This window comes from Coloeus monedula (genome assembly GCF_965178545.1).
Source record: "Coloeus monedula genome assembly, chromosome: 8".
NCBI lineage: Eukaryota > Metazoa > Chordata > Aves > Passeriformes > Corvidae > Coloeus > Coloeus monedula.
In genome coordinates this window covers 31,200,184-31,216,852 of record NC_138788.1, presented here as the reverse complement: position 1 = coordinate 31,216,852, position 16,669 = coordinate 31,200,184, and the positions used below count along the sequence as shown (strand labels likewise).

The 16,669-nt window shown below is 37.2% G+C and overlaps 1 protein-coding gene across 1 annotated transcript in view; it reads right to left on the bottom strand.

The window, feature by feature from the left end:
• ATRNL1 (attractin like 1) overlaps positions 1 to 16,669 on the bottom strand; it is a 439,114-nt gene that overhangs the window by 379,084 nt on the left and 43,361 nt on the right. The window contains exons 5-7 of the mRNA XM_082285771.1: positions 15,102 to 15,310; positions 5,697 to 5,871; positions 4,454 to 4,541 (exon numbers count right to left, since the gene is read on the bottom strand). Coding sequence (XP_082141897.1) covers positions 4,454 to 4,541; positions 5,697 to 5,871; positions 15,102 to 15,310 — 472 coding nt within the window. The remainder of the gene's footprint in view (positions 1 to 4,453; positions 4,542 to 5,696; positions 5,872 to 15,101; positions 15,311 to 16,669) is intronic.

Here is a 16,669-nt window from a genome sequence, read left to right as displayed (position 1 = left end):
TAATAATGTTTTAAAAGTGGAAGTAACATTCATAAAACTCAAATGACTTAAATTAAATTTGACTGTGTATAAAACAGTCTGTATACTGTAAAATATCTTTATGGTTACTACTACATCAGCTTGCCTGTTTCATTTCTATTGCCAATCTCAAAGGAAAAAACTTCAAAGCACAGCCATCCTTCCACTGCCTTGGGACCAGCAGCAACAGTTCAATTACGAGGCCAAATTCAACCAATTTTAGTGATACTACCAAAAACTGACTGAGTAAAGTGCCAGCAGTGACCACATATACACCTTGCAAGCAACTGCCTTTCTCCTTAATTCCAGGGACCTAGTACTTACAATTAACTCTCTAACTCCCTCCCTAGTGACTGTTTTTCCAAGCTATATGTACCTACTCTAAAATCCTCACAAGTCATTCCCTTCAGTTTCTTTGTAAACCTACTTCATATATAAATTATTTCAAAGGATGTTGATATTTTCAGTATCAAGGTGCCAGGAGCTACATACAATTTCTAAGATGCAGTAGAACCACTTGCTAACAGAGATAGACAGCACCTTTCCAATAACCAGCCCAAGGAAGCACTGAAGGTAACAGTACCCAACAGTTTAGTTGGTCTTAAAGCAAGTGCTCTTTTATACTCTCTCCTCTACAAATACATAAAATGTCTTAAGCATTTGCTATAACTATACATCAGTGGGAGTCTTCTGATCTTTTTTTCTTCAGAATAAAGAAGAACAGTACTTCAGTTCTTACTAAAGCAGCTTTCTGAGGGAAACGGGCACAGTAACTTACTTCATTCTCCACAGAGTCAGTCACACAGCTGCAATTTACCTTGCACCACAATCGGGCAGCGCTGGCTCTGCGCTCTCACTCCAGCCTAGCACTAGGCTTTAAAATCTCAGGAGCTCACATCAGAAACTTAATCTAATTTCTTCTCTGTGGATATTTTTTCTCTCTCAACCATAAAGGAAACATTACATAATTACTAGGACAGAGCTGAAAACACAGCTCGAAGCTGCCATCTCTAGGCACTACGTTCTACTGCTCTTCACTCTTAATTCTTTTTTCTGGTTTTTTTTCAAGAGACTGAAGATATGAAAGGAAAAATATCAGAACTTTATCCTAACAAGTTAATGTAAGGACTCATTGCAGAAGGATGTACTTTTTCCCCTTGAAATTTCTTTGCCTTGGATATCAGCTCATTTTGTCCCATGTAAGTTTTGACATTTGACATAATCACTAGTACAAGCAGCATAGTAGTTAATTATTTCACATAAATTCATTATTATTGAATCCTAATTGCTAATTAACATATGTCTTCAACAACAGCCACAGCTTCTTCACTATACCTTTACTTGCAGCTTTCATTATTATTAGCATGAGTTGTACTTCTTCACTGAGATCCAAAGAGATGTCTGAATTAACACAGGTCTACCACATTTAATATTTCTGGTGAAAGCATTTCTAAAGCGGTTACTCTTTAGTCTGGAATGTCTCAAGAAAATATTAACACCATCGAATAAAAATGTTAAATTATATTTTAAGCCTTTATTCTGAACTGCTAAATGATACATTATTCAAATGTTTCTTGACTAAAAAGTCCACATTCTACAAGAACTGTAATAATCAAACATACTGGTCAAAAAGATCTGACCTTTTAAAGAACAGGTAATACATTAATAATGAATCAGGGAACTGACAGGAGGAAAGCCCTGAGTTATGTTAGGGCATGCACAAAATCTAGTTTATATTACTACTGAAAACATCTCTACAATATTCACCATGCCACACACAGATCCAACATCTCTGTAAGAACAACAGATGCCAGGAAAACAAGACAAAACAAAGTACCAGCCCATGCCTTCAATTCCTCTGAACTTTCAGGAAGCACTCACTATATAAAAAAAGACCAAACATAAAAAGAAACTAAAATGTACAACTACAAGGGTAAAATCTTTAGTGAAAACATGAAGACATTCTAAGGCATTGTAAGACATTTTGCTCAGAATGCACGAACACTTCCTATTTAAAAAGAAAACCAAAACTTCCCATCCCAAATAACAAAATAAATAAAATTTAACTTAACAGAAAGATAATGGAGACTTAGAAGAAAAAGTAGAGTTCAAAACAAAGGATCAGAAACTCCAGCAGATTAAAACAGAGACACACACAAAGGCAAGCCATGAAACACCTAAATGAGATACCTACAAAATTTAAAGTACTAATACGTCATTTTTCAAATGCATTAGCAATACATCTAACTAGATACTTTGCGGTGCCAACAAAGTACCTGAAGGAGTGCTGAGGTCTGAAGGAGTATTCTGAGAAGTGAAAGCCATAACAATAAAATGAGGTTAACTTTCCCACATGGGTTTTCCATGGTAGACTTTACAGGTATTTCCATAGCAAAAATTAAAAACAGAAAGTTATAATAGAAAAAAACCCCAAACCTGGCAAAGTCCCTGGAATCAGTTCTGAAGGAATTAAACAGTTAACCCCTCTCTGTAGTATGTAAATTCCTGCTTAAAAATGTATTCATACCAAAAGACTGATAAGGGAGAGCCAGAAAGGACAGAATTCAGTGAGTGAAACAGACAAACAGATGAAGAAAAATTCTGTGAATCTTTGAAATGAGAAGTTATATCTTGCAAATAAAGCTTTTGCTATTTCTGAAGAAATTAAAGGTCCAGATGATACATTTACCTGAAATTTCCAAAAGATGCTTGATAATATTCCTCATGCCCTAAAGGAACTAAGATGTTCTGGAACAAGGAAAGCAGTTAACACAAGGCTAATTAAGTCTAAAAAGTAAAGTTTGGAGGGGTAAAAATAGTCACTTCTTAAATGAACAAAGGTCATTCATTAGTGGTGTCCTACAGGCATCTTCAACTGGGATTTGCTTATTCAATACACTAAAAAACAAGCTGGCAGAGGGATGAGTGGAAAAACAGCAATACCTTTTGACTATACTATGTTAATCAAAATAGCTGAGACAATGGTCAAAAGCAAGTAATTGCAGAACAATCTCCTAATACTGCATGTGCAATACAAGAAAAAATGAAAAGGTAAATAAATGTTCGCACGTATAAGGATGAAAAGACGCTTCTGCGTAAAAAACAATTTAAAGTCTGAGCATATCGGGATGGATTTTGAATTGCCTAGAATGAGATCTTGAGGTTGTAACAGTTCTGGGAAAACACCAATTCAAAGCTAATAGCAGATTTTCAAAAAGCTAAAATACCCTAAAGAATTAATAGGAACAAATTAGACCCTTAATTCCCAGTGACATCAATCTCTGAGGTAAGAACATACTAAAGACTGTGATTCCTCCTTTCTCAGAAGGGATATAACAGAATTAGAAGAAGTAAAGGCAATGGCACAATGTTATCCAAGGTATGAAATATCTTCCTTATAGAGGATTATTAAAAATACAAAGCATTTTCAGTGTGAAAAAGAAATGGTAGAGGATGTGATGGCCTTACAAAAAATCATGAGTAGTATGAGAAAATAAATGGAGACTAAGAAGTGGGGATTATCAAAATTAAACCAACTATACCAGTTTCTGAAAAGGTTTTATTTCTTAAAAAATATTCTGGAATTCTTGGGCACAGGATGATGTCAATGTTAACATAAATATATGGTCCAAAAATTGAAAAAATAAAATAAATAAATAACATGGATTCATATTTTTCCACAAAAATACCATCCTATTTCAGGAAATCCCAGCTGCAAAGTAGGACAGTATTCTGAGGAAGCTTCTGTAAGTTCCTGTCATTTTATCTTATATTCTTCCCTAGGCATTCACTGTTACCCATTATTCAAGAGGTGTTACCAGGCGAGATGAACCCTGGTCTGACTTGATACAATCCTTTTTGTCCTTCCCTGCTGGGGTTGCTTTATGCAAACAAATGAAAATTTGCGATACAAATTCTGTATTTCTCTGTCACAGTTAACAAGTCTGTCATCCTCTGTAGCTTGTCTCACCGATAGTTCCCTCAGGCATATGTTGGAGCCTTCTCTCCAGTCCTGACTCCTTGTGCTCTTGGCTGGATTCCCTGAACAGTTTCCAGACTTGGGCCATCACTTGCCATAGGGCTGCCAAAGGACCCTGCTACCAGCACTTGGCTCTGCCTGCAGGGTTCAGCCCATGGGGATGGTGCCTGGTGAGCAAGAGCACTGCCCACAGCCCCAGTTTTATCTCACACACACCCCTGCCTTTTATTGGCGGGTTTAGCTCGGAAGGTTTCTGGTCAGCAAAGTGACTGAGAACTATTGCATAATCTCTGTTCCAAAAACCATGCAGAACACCTAAGTACTGAAGAAAACATTAATACGAAATACTTAGAAATTAAATTATCCTCAAAAGTCTTTGTTCATGGTGACTCATTTTAAGATCACAAACAGCACACACAAAGCAATTCATTACACAGAACACTGAAGAGTCCAAACCTGATACAAAGCAAGAGTGTGTCCATATCTCTGGAGCGGCCCTTTGGATACGGGTACTACATTCCATATACTGCTTTCCAAATTGTAGCTAGAGGAGAAATAGAAAAGGAAACATTTTCAACCTGCAGAGGAAATAGAGGGGCTTGTACGTTCAAACTAACTCCTGTTTGGCAAATTTCATCAGTCCCTGTTTATCTGACATGGTAATTTGTTAGCAGCAATAACTTCACTGCCGTCATTTTGAACTATTGCAACAGTGCACTAACTTGTGATAATGCACTAAACATTCCTCAAGCAAAATAGGAGCAGCTCTTTAAGGGACCCATGAAAAATCTCAGAAAATAGGAGTAATTAACAAAAATCACAAGACTTGATCTGTTATCAGCCATGTAAAAAAACCACACCCCACTACACTGCTCATGCCACATGCTTTTGCACTACTTTGAAGATTTACTGTTGGGCACATTCTTAACTACATGGTTGATTTTAATTTCCATTATATTTTAATTAATTAATCAACACACACCATTAGATAAGAGAGATAAAAAAATAAACAACAAAGGTAGAAAAGAAAAATCCAGAAGATGATGGGATTTGTTTGGATGATTGCAAACACGTGGAAGAAAGCAACAGGTAGACAACAACAGGAGAAGTAAACATGCTAATAATATGCTAATAAATATATCCTAACACTTGCATTTGCCACATGTAGCGACTCTACATATAAAATTACCACCCAAATCAACCCAGGTACTATTTACAGCTGCTTCAACTTAGTTTTCAATAGGTGGTCAAATAGACACACACACACAAACTGCCACAAGTACAAAAAAGTGGAATACAGGTGACCTGCCTGACCCTTACTGGCATGGCACCAGCAGGCAAAGTGCAAGCCCTAAATACAAGTCCCCTATATTCATAAATTAACATCAATAATACACATGGCTTTCAAAATGTACTTTGTGGACACATCAGCAGTGAATTTCACCTCAAACCTCCTCATGTTTTGCAGTTTTTTGCGAAACTGAAGTACATATTAATATCACATACAGTTTGAAATTGCCCATATTTTCACTTTCTATAATCATAAGAAAATTACAAGCACAAAATAAGACCATTAATAAAAAATCTAAAAGAGATATAAACCTTTCAGCTAAATTAGAAGATAGAAGCTCCCTCCCTGGTAGGACCTGTCTTCCCTAAGCCCCATCAGAAAGGATGTGACAAAGGAGAAATCACTTACTTCAACACCATTTGGAAGGAACTGTAGTTAAAGGTGTATCCACCAATCACCCACATAAACTTCCCATGTAGGATGGCTTTGTGGGAAGCACGGCCCACAGAGGGGCTGAAGGGCTTCACGTTGGGCAGAACCCAGTAAGACTCCGTGGAAGGGACATTCAAAGAACAATCTGGACCTGTTTTGTAAACAAATGTGCAATTTGTACAATCTGTTAGATGGGGACGTTAAAGCCAGTAAAGCAGAAACAGGGGAGGCTTAATTACAGATGTCAGGATTGCTCATTCTGATAAAATATGGTGTACACTTTTATGTTTAACAGATGCTCAATGAAAAAATTGACAACAGGGGATGTCAGTCTAATTGAAAGCATTAGATTAGCTCAAATAATAATTCATTTCTGCATTCTTCTCAGAAAACAGACTGTATGAGTCACAAATTGACAGAAAGGCACAAAGCATCACATTTTTAAATGACCTGTGATTAGGTCTAAAACTTTTAGCACTTTATGTTACCTCTGGACAAAACACAACTAGATACTATTTTTTTGTCAAATAAGGAAAAGCCAGTAAAAATGTATAATTTTTTTACTTCTAGGACTATTATAATCACAAACAGAAAAATTTATTTTTTTATTTGTTCTGTAATAACAAAAACGTGATCTCTTCATCATCTGTTTATGCTCTAGATCTTGTTTAAAACCTGAATATATATACATATGTGACTGAATAAAGCAATACACAAAATTCAACACAGTTAAATTGAAAACTAAGTAAGGTACATTTTAAGATCATCTCAGGATAGCTCATGACAGTATTACATCACCACTCAGCAATAGTCAAAATAAGGAATTGTGTCAGAAAAGAGAATACCGTTATCCCACTGCATAAATCTGTGGGTTTTATAACCTTGGAAAACTGTGCCCTACTGAAAAAGAAGGGATTAGTGCTGGAGACTGTATACAGGAGAGTAATAAGGATGTTCCAATTACAGAAACCACTGAATTCCTTTGAACTGGTGACTTTTGCACTTGGAAAAAAGAAAACTTGGAAGTGAATGATAAATGTCTGTAAAATAAGTGATAAATAGAGGGTGGATATAAAGAGTCCACAGCCTCTCGGAATATAAAGAGCTGAGGTTTATGAAACACAGCTTGAAGAAGCCATGTACAAAGCAAACAAGAGGAGACAGTTCTTCATGCAAAAAAGTATCAGATCTCTTTAGCAAGGATACTCCCCTGGCAAAGGATGCTCTGGATACAGAGATTTACATGTGTCAAGAGAGACCAGACATAATGTTAGAAGACAGAGCTGCTGAAGCTTACTAAGCTAAATAAGTAATGTACATCAAGTTTATAATAATTTTAAAACATTATCTTGAGGGAGTGGGAGCGCAGGGAGATCATGTTTTTCCAATGTTTATTGTCATTTTGGGGGCAACTTGCTACAGTTACTTTCCATACACAACAACCAGGCATCCAAACTGTACATAACCAGCTGTCAGCTTCTCCTAGTACACTACAGAAGAATGATGGCCACTTGTATCCAAATTACCTTCCATTCACTAAACGATGGAGACACTCAATTCCCATAGTTCACTATACCTTCTACTCAGAAAAGATTAATGGCATTTGAATGAGGTCTAATGAGAGTATGAACAATTCAGAATATTATTTCTTAAGCATTAATAATTGATACTGTAATAGAGTTGTAACCTCAGCAAAATCATTATTTGGTAAATCACTGGAGGAAACCCTTCATTTGAATATAAAAGGGCTTTAAAATAAACAATTGATTAAGTATTCTTTGATCAGGGAAGGGCTTAAAATTATGGAAACGGCGCCTGCAGGTCAGAAAGAGAAGCCGCATCTCTGCCGCCGTCACCGCGAGCCTTCGGGCACTGGGATGCCGCGGCCAGCAGTGACCCCTGGTGGCGAGTGGCGAGCAAAGCCGGAATTCCTGCGGCACACCCAGACCGAGCTACCTGGCACCGACTGCAGTAAGATCAACGCGGGGAAACCGCCTAATACTAAGTCAAGAACGCAAAAATCTTAACCAGATCAGTGATGGAAAGAATGACACAGACAACCCTCTTGCAGCCTCCGTGCTTGTCAAAACGGAATGACAAGAAAGGTGAGAGAGAAAGCAGAAATGCCACGTGTGTCATAGAGTCATAGAAAGCCTCGGGTTGGAGGGAGCCTTAAAGATCATTCAGCTCCAACCCCGCTGCCACGGGCAAGGCCGTACCACGTTATGTATCAGTCGGTACAAATATTGAATATATAGCTGCAAAAATGCAAAACAGTAGAATAATACTGGCCTCTACCAAAACATCATTTAAAAAGCAAATTCTTTTGTATGGCTATTACTTTATAAAGGCAAGGTAAATGTAGGACTTCTATAAATATCATGTATAGATTTTCCTACTTGAATACATATACCATTATTTCAGAAAAAATACATATTCTCTTCAGAAACATCACATTCACTAAATATGTGCCTTCTGTGCAACAAAGAGCACTACAGCTGCAGAACAAAGATAATGAAAAATATGTTTTCTTATGTTTTATGCAAATATGATTTTTCTCCATTCATTTAAAATTGAATTTCTTTCTTATCTTCCTAAAGTGTCAGTCAATCCACTGGGGGGGAGGGGGAAGGGAAGGTTTTAAAAACAGCAAACAACTTTATAAACCTGAACTGGAAGTCAATTACATTATCCTCTAAGGTAGGAAAAAATTCTATAGGTTTAAAAAAGTGATTTATTCCCATCACGCAAGAGAAAGAATCTAATTTCTATTTATTGAGGAGTTTCATGAAAAGTCAAAGTAACAATCTGTTCCAGTAGTTTAAGTCATAAGATCAATTTCCACCTAATGACTAAACATCATCTACTGTCTTCAAACCAAATCTTTTCCTTTGGGATCACAGGAGAAAAAACAGAAGTATTGACGTGTTGAATATAAATTTCACAGTGCTCTTCATACAATCTACTCAAAGCGATTTCTTAAGTATTTGTTGTTTATTCTGGTTTTGTTTGTCTGATCATTTGAGTTGAGAATTATTACTTTAACACGATTTTTCAACCACCACAACTCAGTGGTTGAAACCAGTCCTATAGTCAGATCAGTTGTGCTGGAATGGTTCACTAATTCCTTCTAACAGTAGGTGTACGCCTGTATCACTGCACTGCCCCTGCACAGCTCTGCAACATCCATACTGGATGTAATTACTTCTCCTACCCTGCAAATAGTCTTGCTGCAAATGAGACTCAATAGCAGGCAGAGAGATCCTGGTGAAGTGTCCAGCTAAAGCAGCAGGGCCACAAGCTGTGCCAGGACTCAGGCTCCTCAGGAAAGACACAGAAATCCTAATGCACACAAGCTGATACAGTTCTTGAAATGCCACCCGGGTGCTGTTACTCAGGCAGGAAGAATGGATCATCCAAGGGCGATCTGGCCGTGGGGAATGTGCAGGGTCAGTCTGAGCAGGGGAGCCAGAAGGGCTGCACTGCTTGCCATGGGTGGGTACTGCTCCACAGCACCCTTGAACTGCTCAGCTCCAGATCCCACACTCAAGATCAACAAGGCTGGGTCAGAAGAGTAAGGCCAGATGTCACAGCAGTGTTTACCAGAAGCATATAGCAGGGAAAGCTTTCCTAGTCCTTCGTGACAAGAACAAGTACAGTGTCTGGTTGACACTGCATGAGATTTGTCACCTTAAACAAAAACAGGTTTTGTTTCTCACTCTCTAAAAGAAACAAGAACTTTTCAGATCAGCTGTAACTGACAACACCCATTGGACTAGAGATTTTGAGACTCCATGCTAATGGCAGCAAAGTACCAAGCTCCAGTATCTCTTCTCAAAAACTTCACAGCTCTAAGACAAAAGCCTCCTTCCAATTCCCAAATGATGTATTGATGGCCAGTTTATCCCAATTTTTCTTCTACCAGTGTTGTACTTAAAGACCTGGTCTTCCTATATGCCCCACAAATGTTTATAAACAGCAATACTCTTCCCTCCCAGCCTTGATTTTACTCATTTAAACAAACTGTTAGTGCCTTCCACAGCCCTGACCATCCTAATGGTTCTCCCCCTGAGTCTGTGTCTATTTGTATTCATAAAACTGTAGTAACAAAACATGAAGCATTCTACTAATGCTTTCATATATTTAACTGGAGTTCCTGTGACTGATCATTCTACCAATGCACTTGGCGCTTCAGAGTTTGCAGAGTATATAAAATTAATAATGTTAATTAGTTCATGTTCTAATTGAGATAGACAAGCAAGTTTTCTCCCTTTCCACATTTCAATTCAAGATTATAAAATAAATTGTTAATACTCTTAGTCTCTAAATGTATTAATTTACAATTTATACTGAAGTAATTACATCCTACACATTACTTTTTTGCAGGATATTCTGGTTCTCCTTCCTATTTAAAGTAGCTTCCACCTTTGCATTACCAGACTTCATTAGCAACGTTATAAGGTAGATTATAAAAATTATGTAACAATATCAGTCCCAAGATCAGCCTTTAAGGAGCACTGATATCTTCCCATAGTTGTTCAGCACACCCACTCACATTTCATGATGAAGCAGCTGAGTTCCCCTTACAATTTCCTTATATATGCACTGCACTCTTCAGTTTCAGTGATTTCCTGTCATCAAATGCTGAGGTTCAGGTAAAATATATTGCATTTTCATGTCAATTTTCTTACAGACTATCTTCGTATGAACTACATTGATAAATTCAGATTTCAACTGTTTTGTTATTAATCACAATATATGTTTAATTATTTCTTTCCTCCATTTATGGTTTAGAACTCTACAGAGTGTTGAAATGAAGCTAACAGGTTTTGAGCTCCATGAATCACTTTCTTCCTAATCTTAAATGAAGGTGCTACTGATAATAAACTAGATTTAGTATCTTACCTTAGTAGGGAAATCAGCACTATCTCCTTCTTGTATGCAGGACAGAGCATTGCTTCGGATCATTATTTTAATCAAGTGTTTGCATGTTCTATGTTACTACATTTAAGTGTATGCACTTTAAATAAATACTAAGAAGATCACAGATTCACTTTAAATGGATATTTCTCATTAAAACTCACAAATAGCAAGGGACTCCCTTCCTAAATCTCATCCTAATTAGACCTACAGAGCATTATCAACCCCTTTAATGCAACCATTTACTGAAACACATCAAATAAATTCCGCTAAACTTGATTTCGCTAATTGTCAAATGGCACCATAAAGGTATTTAAAACTGAAGCTGGCTTTTCATTTACCTGTGATGTTCTTCCTCTTCCAATAAGGACACTTGATTTTTCTCACAGTTTTTAGACACTAGATTTCTAATTATGATAGCTATATTTTGTTTACAAATTGCACAGTCCTCCAAGGATGCTTGCCAAATTGTTAATTCCAGCTGAAGATAAATCTGAAGAACATTTCCAGTATATATAAAATAACCATTCATTACAAGACAGTTCCTTCCTACCAGTTCTACAGATGTAAACTTTTCTTAGACAACTGTCATTTCTATGATCAACATTTAAAAATCTACAAATACGGAATGCAGAAATTGGATCTTAACTTAAAATTGGGGGAGGAAAGGATTCCTTGAGTATGTCTCTTTATGTGCATATACAGTATAAATGCACATATATTTAAGAGTGTATTTCCCAGATTGTAAAACTCCAGTTTCTCCTTTCTGAATTGATACTTGGGCAGGAGATGACCTGAAAAGTAAAACTGAGACAAAGAGGGCATTATCACAGGGCAGAACAGTTATAAGAAACCTGCTTCTATTTGCTTTTTCCTTTCACAAACAGGTCTGTCCAAAGCAAATGTTACATCACAGGTCCTCATCGCTGGAGACACAGACTTGTGTGCTTTCTGTTCAAGAACATCCAGGCACAACAGGCCAAAATCTCAGATTTCAGACCTCTAGGCATTTGGCACAAGCTCTTTCTAGTGCTGCATTTCAACTGCTGCTGCCTGAGCCTCATCTCAAACCTTCTCCATCAGTTTCAATAAACCAGCACCACAGAGTACAGCTTTGCCAAATCTCAACACTGAGGAATAAGGCAGGCCAATCAAGAGAGTTTGACATCAAAGCCTTCCACTGAAGCAGCAGGAATGAACCCAACTCCAGTGAGTCCTTTCAGGATAACCTAAGTTGAGCATAGACATTCATTGACAAGAGTTGTTCTGGCCATACTCAAGACGCTGTTACAATAAATGCCACAGTACCAAGCAAAACACTGATTTTACACTGCAGTAGTCACTCCTTTTATACTTTCATTGTTTACTCTTCTCCTTACATAAAGGCTCATTTGTCCCTAGAGAGATGTTATAAAATTCAAGCTGCCTGAATTGCTAATGGACTTATTTCGAAGTTAATTAGTTTAACTTCAGAATCTGGTCTTCTGCTACATCTCTGCCTGCTAGGAGCAGATCTGTAGGGAAAACCAACTAACTATACATGTTCCAGCAATTTTATTGGTGTTTTAACTTTGGATTAGGGCTGAATGCCTGTTTGTGGCTGGTGTGCATTATGTGCGACCCTAGAGCCCATCTTTTGGTATAGTTACTCCTAAAAAGAATGTATTTCCTCTGTTTGCAAACCATCTCACAATGCAATCCAAAACACAATAAACATGAAGGATCAGATTTGCTTTGAAGGTGCCCTACTGATCCTCTTATGGAATAATTTAAACAAACCCTGTGATTCCTCCCTAATAGGTTCCCCTTTTGCTTGCAAAGCTGATGTTCAATGACCAAAGTATCAATAAAGTTTCTCTCAAATTCAAGAGAGTTCAACCCTTTTTTTGCCCTGTCTACACCCAGTAGTTAGCAATGTTTTCAGCACTTTCAAAGATAGTCCACTTAACCCTCTTAAAAATGTGGAACTGTTTCCTATCCTTCCAGTCATCCTGATTTTTTTCACCTGTCTCAGAAGTTTTTAACTGTTTGAAAATCTCTCTGCTCCTTTACAGTCTGAAACAATCCAAGACACGGTGTTCCTGGTATCAAAGAGAATCTTCTGGCTGTGAAACCACATTCAGCAAAAGCATCTTTCTATAAAATTCTTGAATAGGTTAAATTGTGCACAAGCCACCACTTTGGTCTCAGCCAAGTCCCCATTTCTCTTTTACATGTGCCTAGCAAAAAGAAAGATAGCAAGTCAGCAGTTTGAAGGCATATTTTTTTCCTCCCTGAATTACATCCATGGCATTTTATCAGCCGGCATTGACACATTCTGTTAGATAATATCAAGACAGATTAGCCAGGAATGGGACAGTGTAATATGGTACAGAACTCACAAAGAAAATACTCCTTAGTGAAAAGTTCAGCCTCCCTTATGTTAGGTAAATATTTTAAATTAATCAGATTTTGTATAAATACTAAATTTTGTTGTTACATGACACCAACCACCTCAGAAATATTTAAGCTTACTAGCATTATTAAAAAATACTTTGATTTTAAAAAAACAATACATTTAACTAGTGCATGTTTTGTGAAATACAATGTATGTTAAAAATAAAAATTATGTCAATTATTTGCCTTCAAAGTCTAAAAGATTTTATTGAAACTTTATTCTATATTGGTACAACTAGCAGCCAGCTGCAAGTATCTACAAGATCCTTGTATTACATTCCACAAGACATATCTAATAATGAGAGGAGCCTGCTTTTTACAGAAAAAAGTTATTCCATCTCAAAGAATACCCAAAAGTGTTCTCTTTTCTGAGATACTTGTTTTAAATGTGTTCTTCAGAGCTGCTCCTTCAACAATAACCACAAGATGTCAGCCTTGTAAAACAAAAACTCCATGCAGTAAAATAGGAAATTCTGGGGTTTATGTTCTGAATCATGGGTTCTAACTATTATACATCCAAATCAATGCAGTTCAATGATTTTTTTTTTTTTTAATACACGCACTAAAGTTACTCAAAAAAAGATAAAAGGAAAATAGTAATAAAAAATGAAACATGAAATTCTCTCCTGAAGGATACAGATCAAGACCCTCCGGCCACTTGGTTTGAATTACAAAACACAAGAAAAACTTGTCAGACAGCAAGAGAAAAATTTATGATTCCAGCATTGCAAATAAACTGCACAGAAGATACTATCAGTGTAGAAACTACAGAGAATATAGGTATAAACAAATCAAGAAACAGAACAGAGAAGAAAGCAGTCTCCCAGAGAGCTTAAGGAAAGTTTGGTATTTAGTAAGGGAAAACAATTATGCATCCAAGCCAGCTCAGCTGTGACAAAATTTAAAAAATAATAATTTAAATCTATGTAGGTTCAGTGAAAATCCAAGGAACAATGAAGCAAATTATAGCATCCTATGCTCTGTAGGAAAAAGTGAGAATCTGGTATGTACAGAAATGCTAGGTGAAAGGAAGGTATTAGCAGTGGAAGTCAGATTTTTACATTTATTTTGTGCTCAAAACTTCTCATTAAGTTTATAGCACCGTACCTGAAGGAATAGCCTAAAAAGCACTTCCAAAGATTTGTGACATTTCCCCTTTTTGTACTCAGCAATCTGACATTGCAAAGAATCCATGCACAAATAAAAGGGTAATATCCTTGCTGCAAATTCTATTCACAGCTTCTAGACAGAGATTAAGCCTTCAGGATCTTTTTGTGCACTGCAGTCCTGGAAGGTTTTAAAAGACTCTGTAATAAGTCTACACTATTTCCATTCAGTGACCATATTGCTAAAACACTTCCCTTCTGTGGGTGCACTGACTGCCTTTTAATGAACAACTCATTAATTATTAAGACTAGAAATGTATTAAATCTCATCATGACTGTGGAGTAATAGGTCTGACAGCTAATAGGAGTAAAAAAGTCATTTCCTTTGACATGCCAAAAGAAACAGCAATAAAACAGAACAGAGGCAGGAAGTCATGGGAAGAGGGCATATCAGCTAAGTAATCTGGAGGGATTTTAACATTTCTGTTAAGAGAAGAATGGCAATTTCTATGCATAGCAAGCTAAGCCAATTGAGACTTGTAACAGAAGTGGTAAACGATAAAAACAAAAATCCACAAGCATTTAGCATAATTATAGTAAGTGAATTAAACATTTAGGATCTTAAATTATTTATCTTTTTCTCATTTATAAATGAGAAGCAATGATTTATGGTACAGAGAGTAAAAGTGCAGCACGTGCTTACAGTACATCCATTAGTCCACACAGACACCCTTGTACCATTATAACAAAGCAGTTCATCTTCCTTTTTCATTGAGAGGCTGATACAAGTAATACAACAAGAACCAGACAGTGGATACTTACTGCAAGAAACACTAACAATACAATTCAATGATGTGACATTAAAAGGAGTGGGGGAAGAAAATCAAATTACCTAGACACTAAACTAAGAAAAGCTTACCTTGCCAGCTGTCATTGCAAACACAGAGCTTCTCTCCTGTCAGGTCACAGTAGCCATGATCTGGACTCCCACAGTTGGCTTTACAATATGGAATATCACAGGCCTCTCCTTTCCAGTACTTGTCACACTCACAGTACACCCGGCTCGGTACAGACAGACTGGTTGTGCACTTGCCATGTTCTGAGCAGTTGTTAGGGCAAGAGTTAATTCTGGAAAAAAATAAATATGTAAGATAAGAGAAATGATGATCCATGAGCTGATGACAGTGGTTTCATCTGACAGTACTCCAGCAGTATTTGTTAGATAAAGTATGTTTTACCCTGAAGAATTTCCATGTACTGATAAAACACAAGTTTAATGATGATTTTACAAGGCAAATGAGCTCAAAGGTGTTCATCCAGTTTAACATACAAAGTCTGTGATGCACTCAAGATCACAAATACCTTGCACTGCAACAAGTATTGACATTAAGCAGAAGGACAGGCCCTGCTGAAAAGAGATCACCACCTACTTTTCTCCTATATTCCAGTATAAGCACTCAGTCCCTTCAAATGTTTGTTATCTCTAGAAACAATCACACTGGAAGTAACTGAGATTGTATGCCTCTCCACCACAGGCATACAATGAAAGACTTTTCCTGAGTAGCTTTGGTCCATGCCATAAACAGTATGCCTAACATCTGGGGAGAATAAAAGAGGGAAAAACAAGTAAGGAAAAATACAAGATGGCTAACATTCTGAAACTACTTACAGGCAGCACTTCATGCTTTGAATCCTTAATAAAAGAGCCACCTTAACTCTGCAGTCCAAGATGAAAAAACAAGAGAGCTTAGGCTGAAATAAGTCTGTGACTGCTACGGGAGTGAGCATTTCTGTGATATACCCCACCAAACACTGAGATCACAGGCAACTGGAATGCAAAATTAAGCAAAGTGATTCCAGAAATGCAGGCAACTCCTTGGAGATTAGGGGAGATGCAGGCCATGGAAGTATGTGGGTCCAAGAGTTTCCATGAACTCAGGCAGTAAGTCCCTGATGAAGTCCAAATAGGATTTGAAACTTTTTTTGATGACTTACAGCAAAGGGTTGGGTTGAAACTCAGAATAAAGTGTTTCTAAAAGCCTCTAATGATAATACAGACCATTCCTTGTAGATGTGAGAGACGGATGCTCTTCACAGTCTTCCTTGCTCTTACTGAATGAAGAAAGGACTGTTAAAAGTTAGCAAAGAATTGTTCAAGGCTGGCCTTTGACAAGATGTTGTGGTAAGACAGTCAGGAGACATATTTTTGTCTTCTAGAGACTCACATCTCAAAGGACTGATTCTGTTACCCTGCTAAAATAGGAAACTCCACATCTGACCTGCAAATCTCCTGAGGGTTTTGTCTGGTGTTATGGCATTAAATCCATTGATGGCATTAACAGCTGTATGCTACCTCTGTGAGGAACCTCTCCCCCAACCTCACAGGGAGAGTGTTCTGCAGGAAGGTGAACAGTTAAGTTTTTCCATAAGGAGATACTAGTTTGAAAGTAAACCATTTCTCACTCCAACTGGTTCATTAAGGATTCA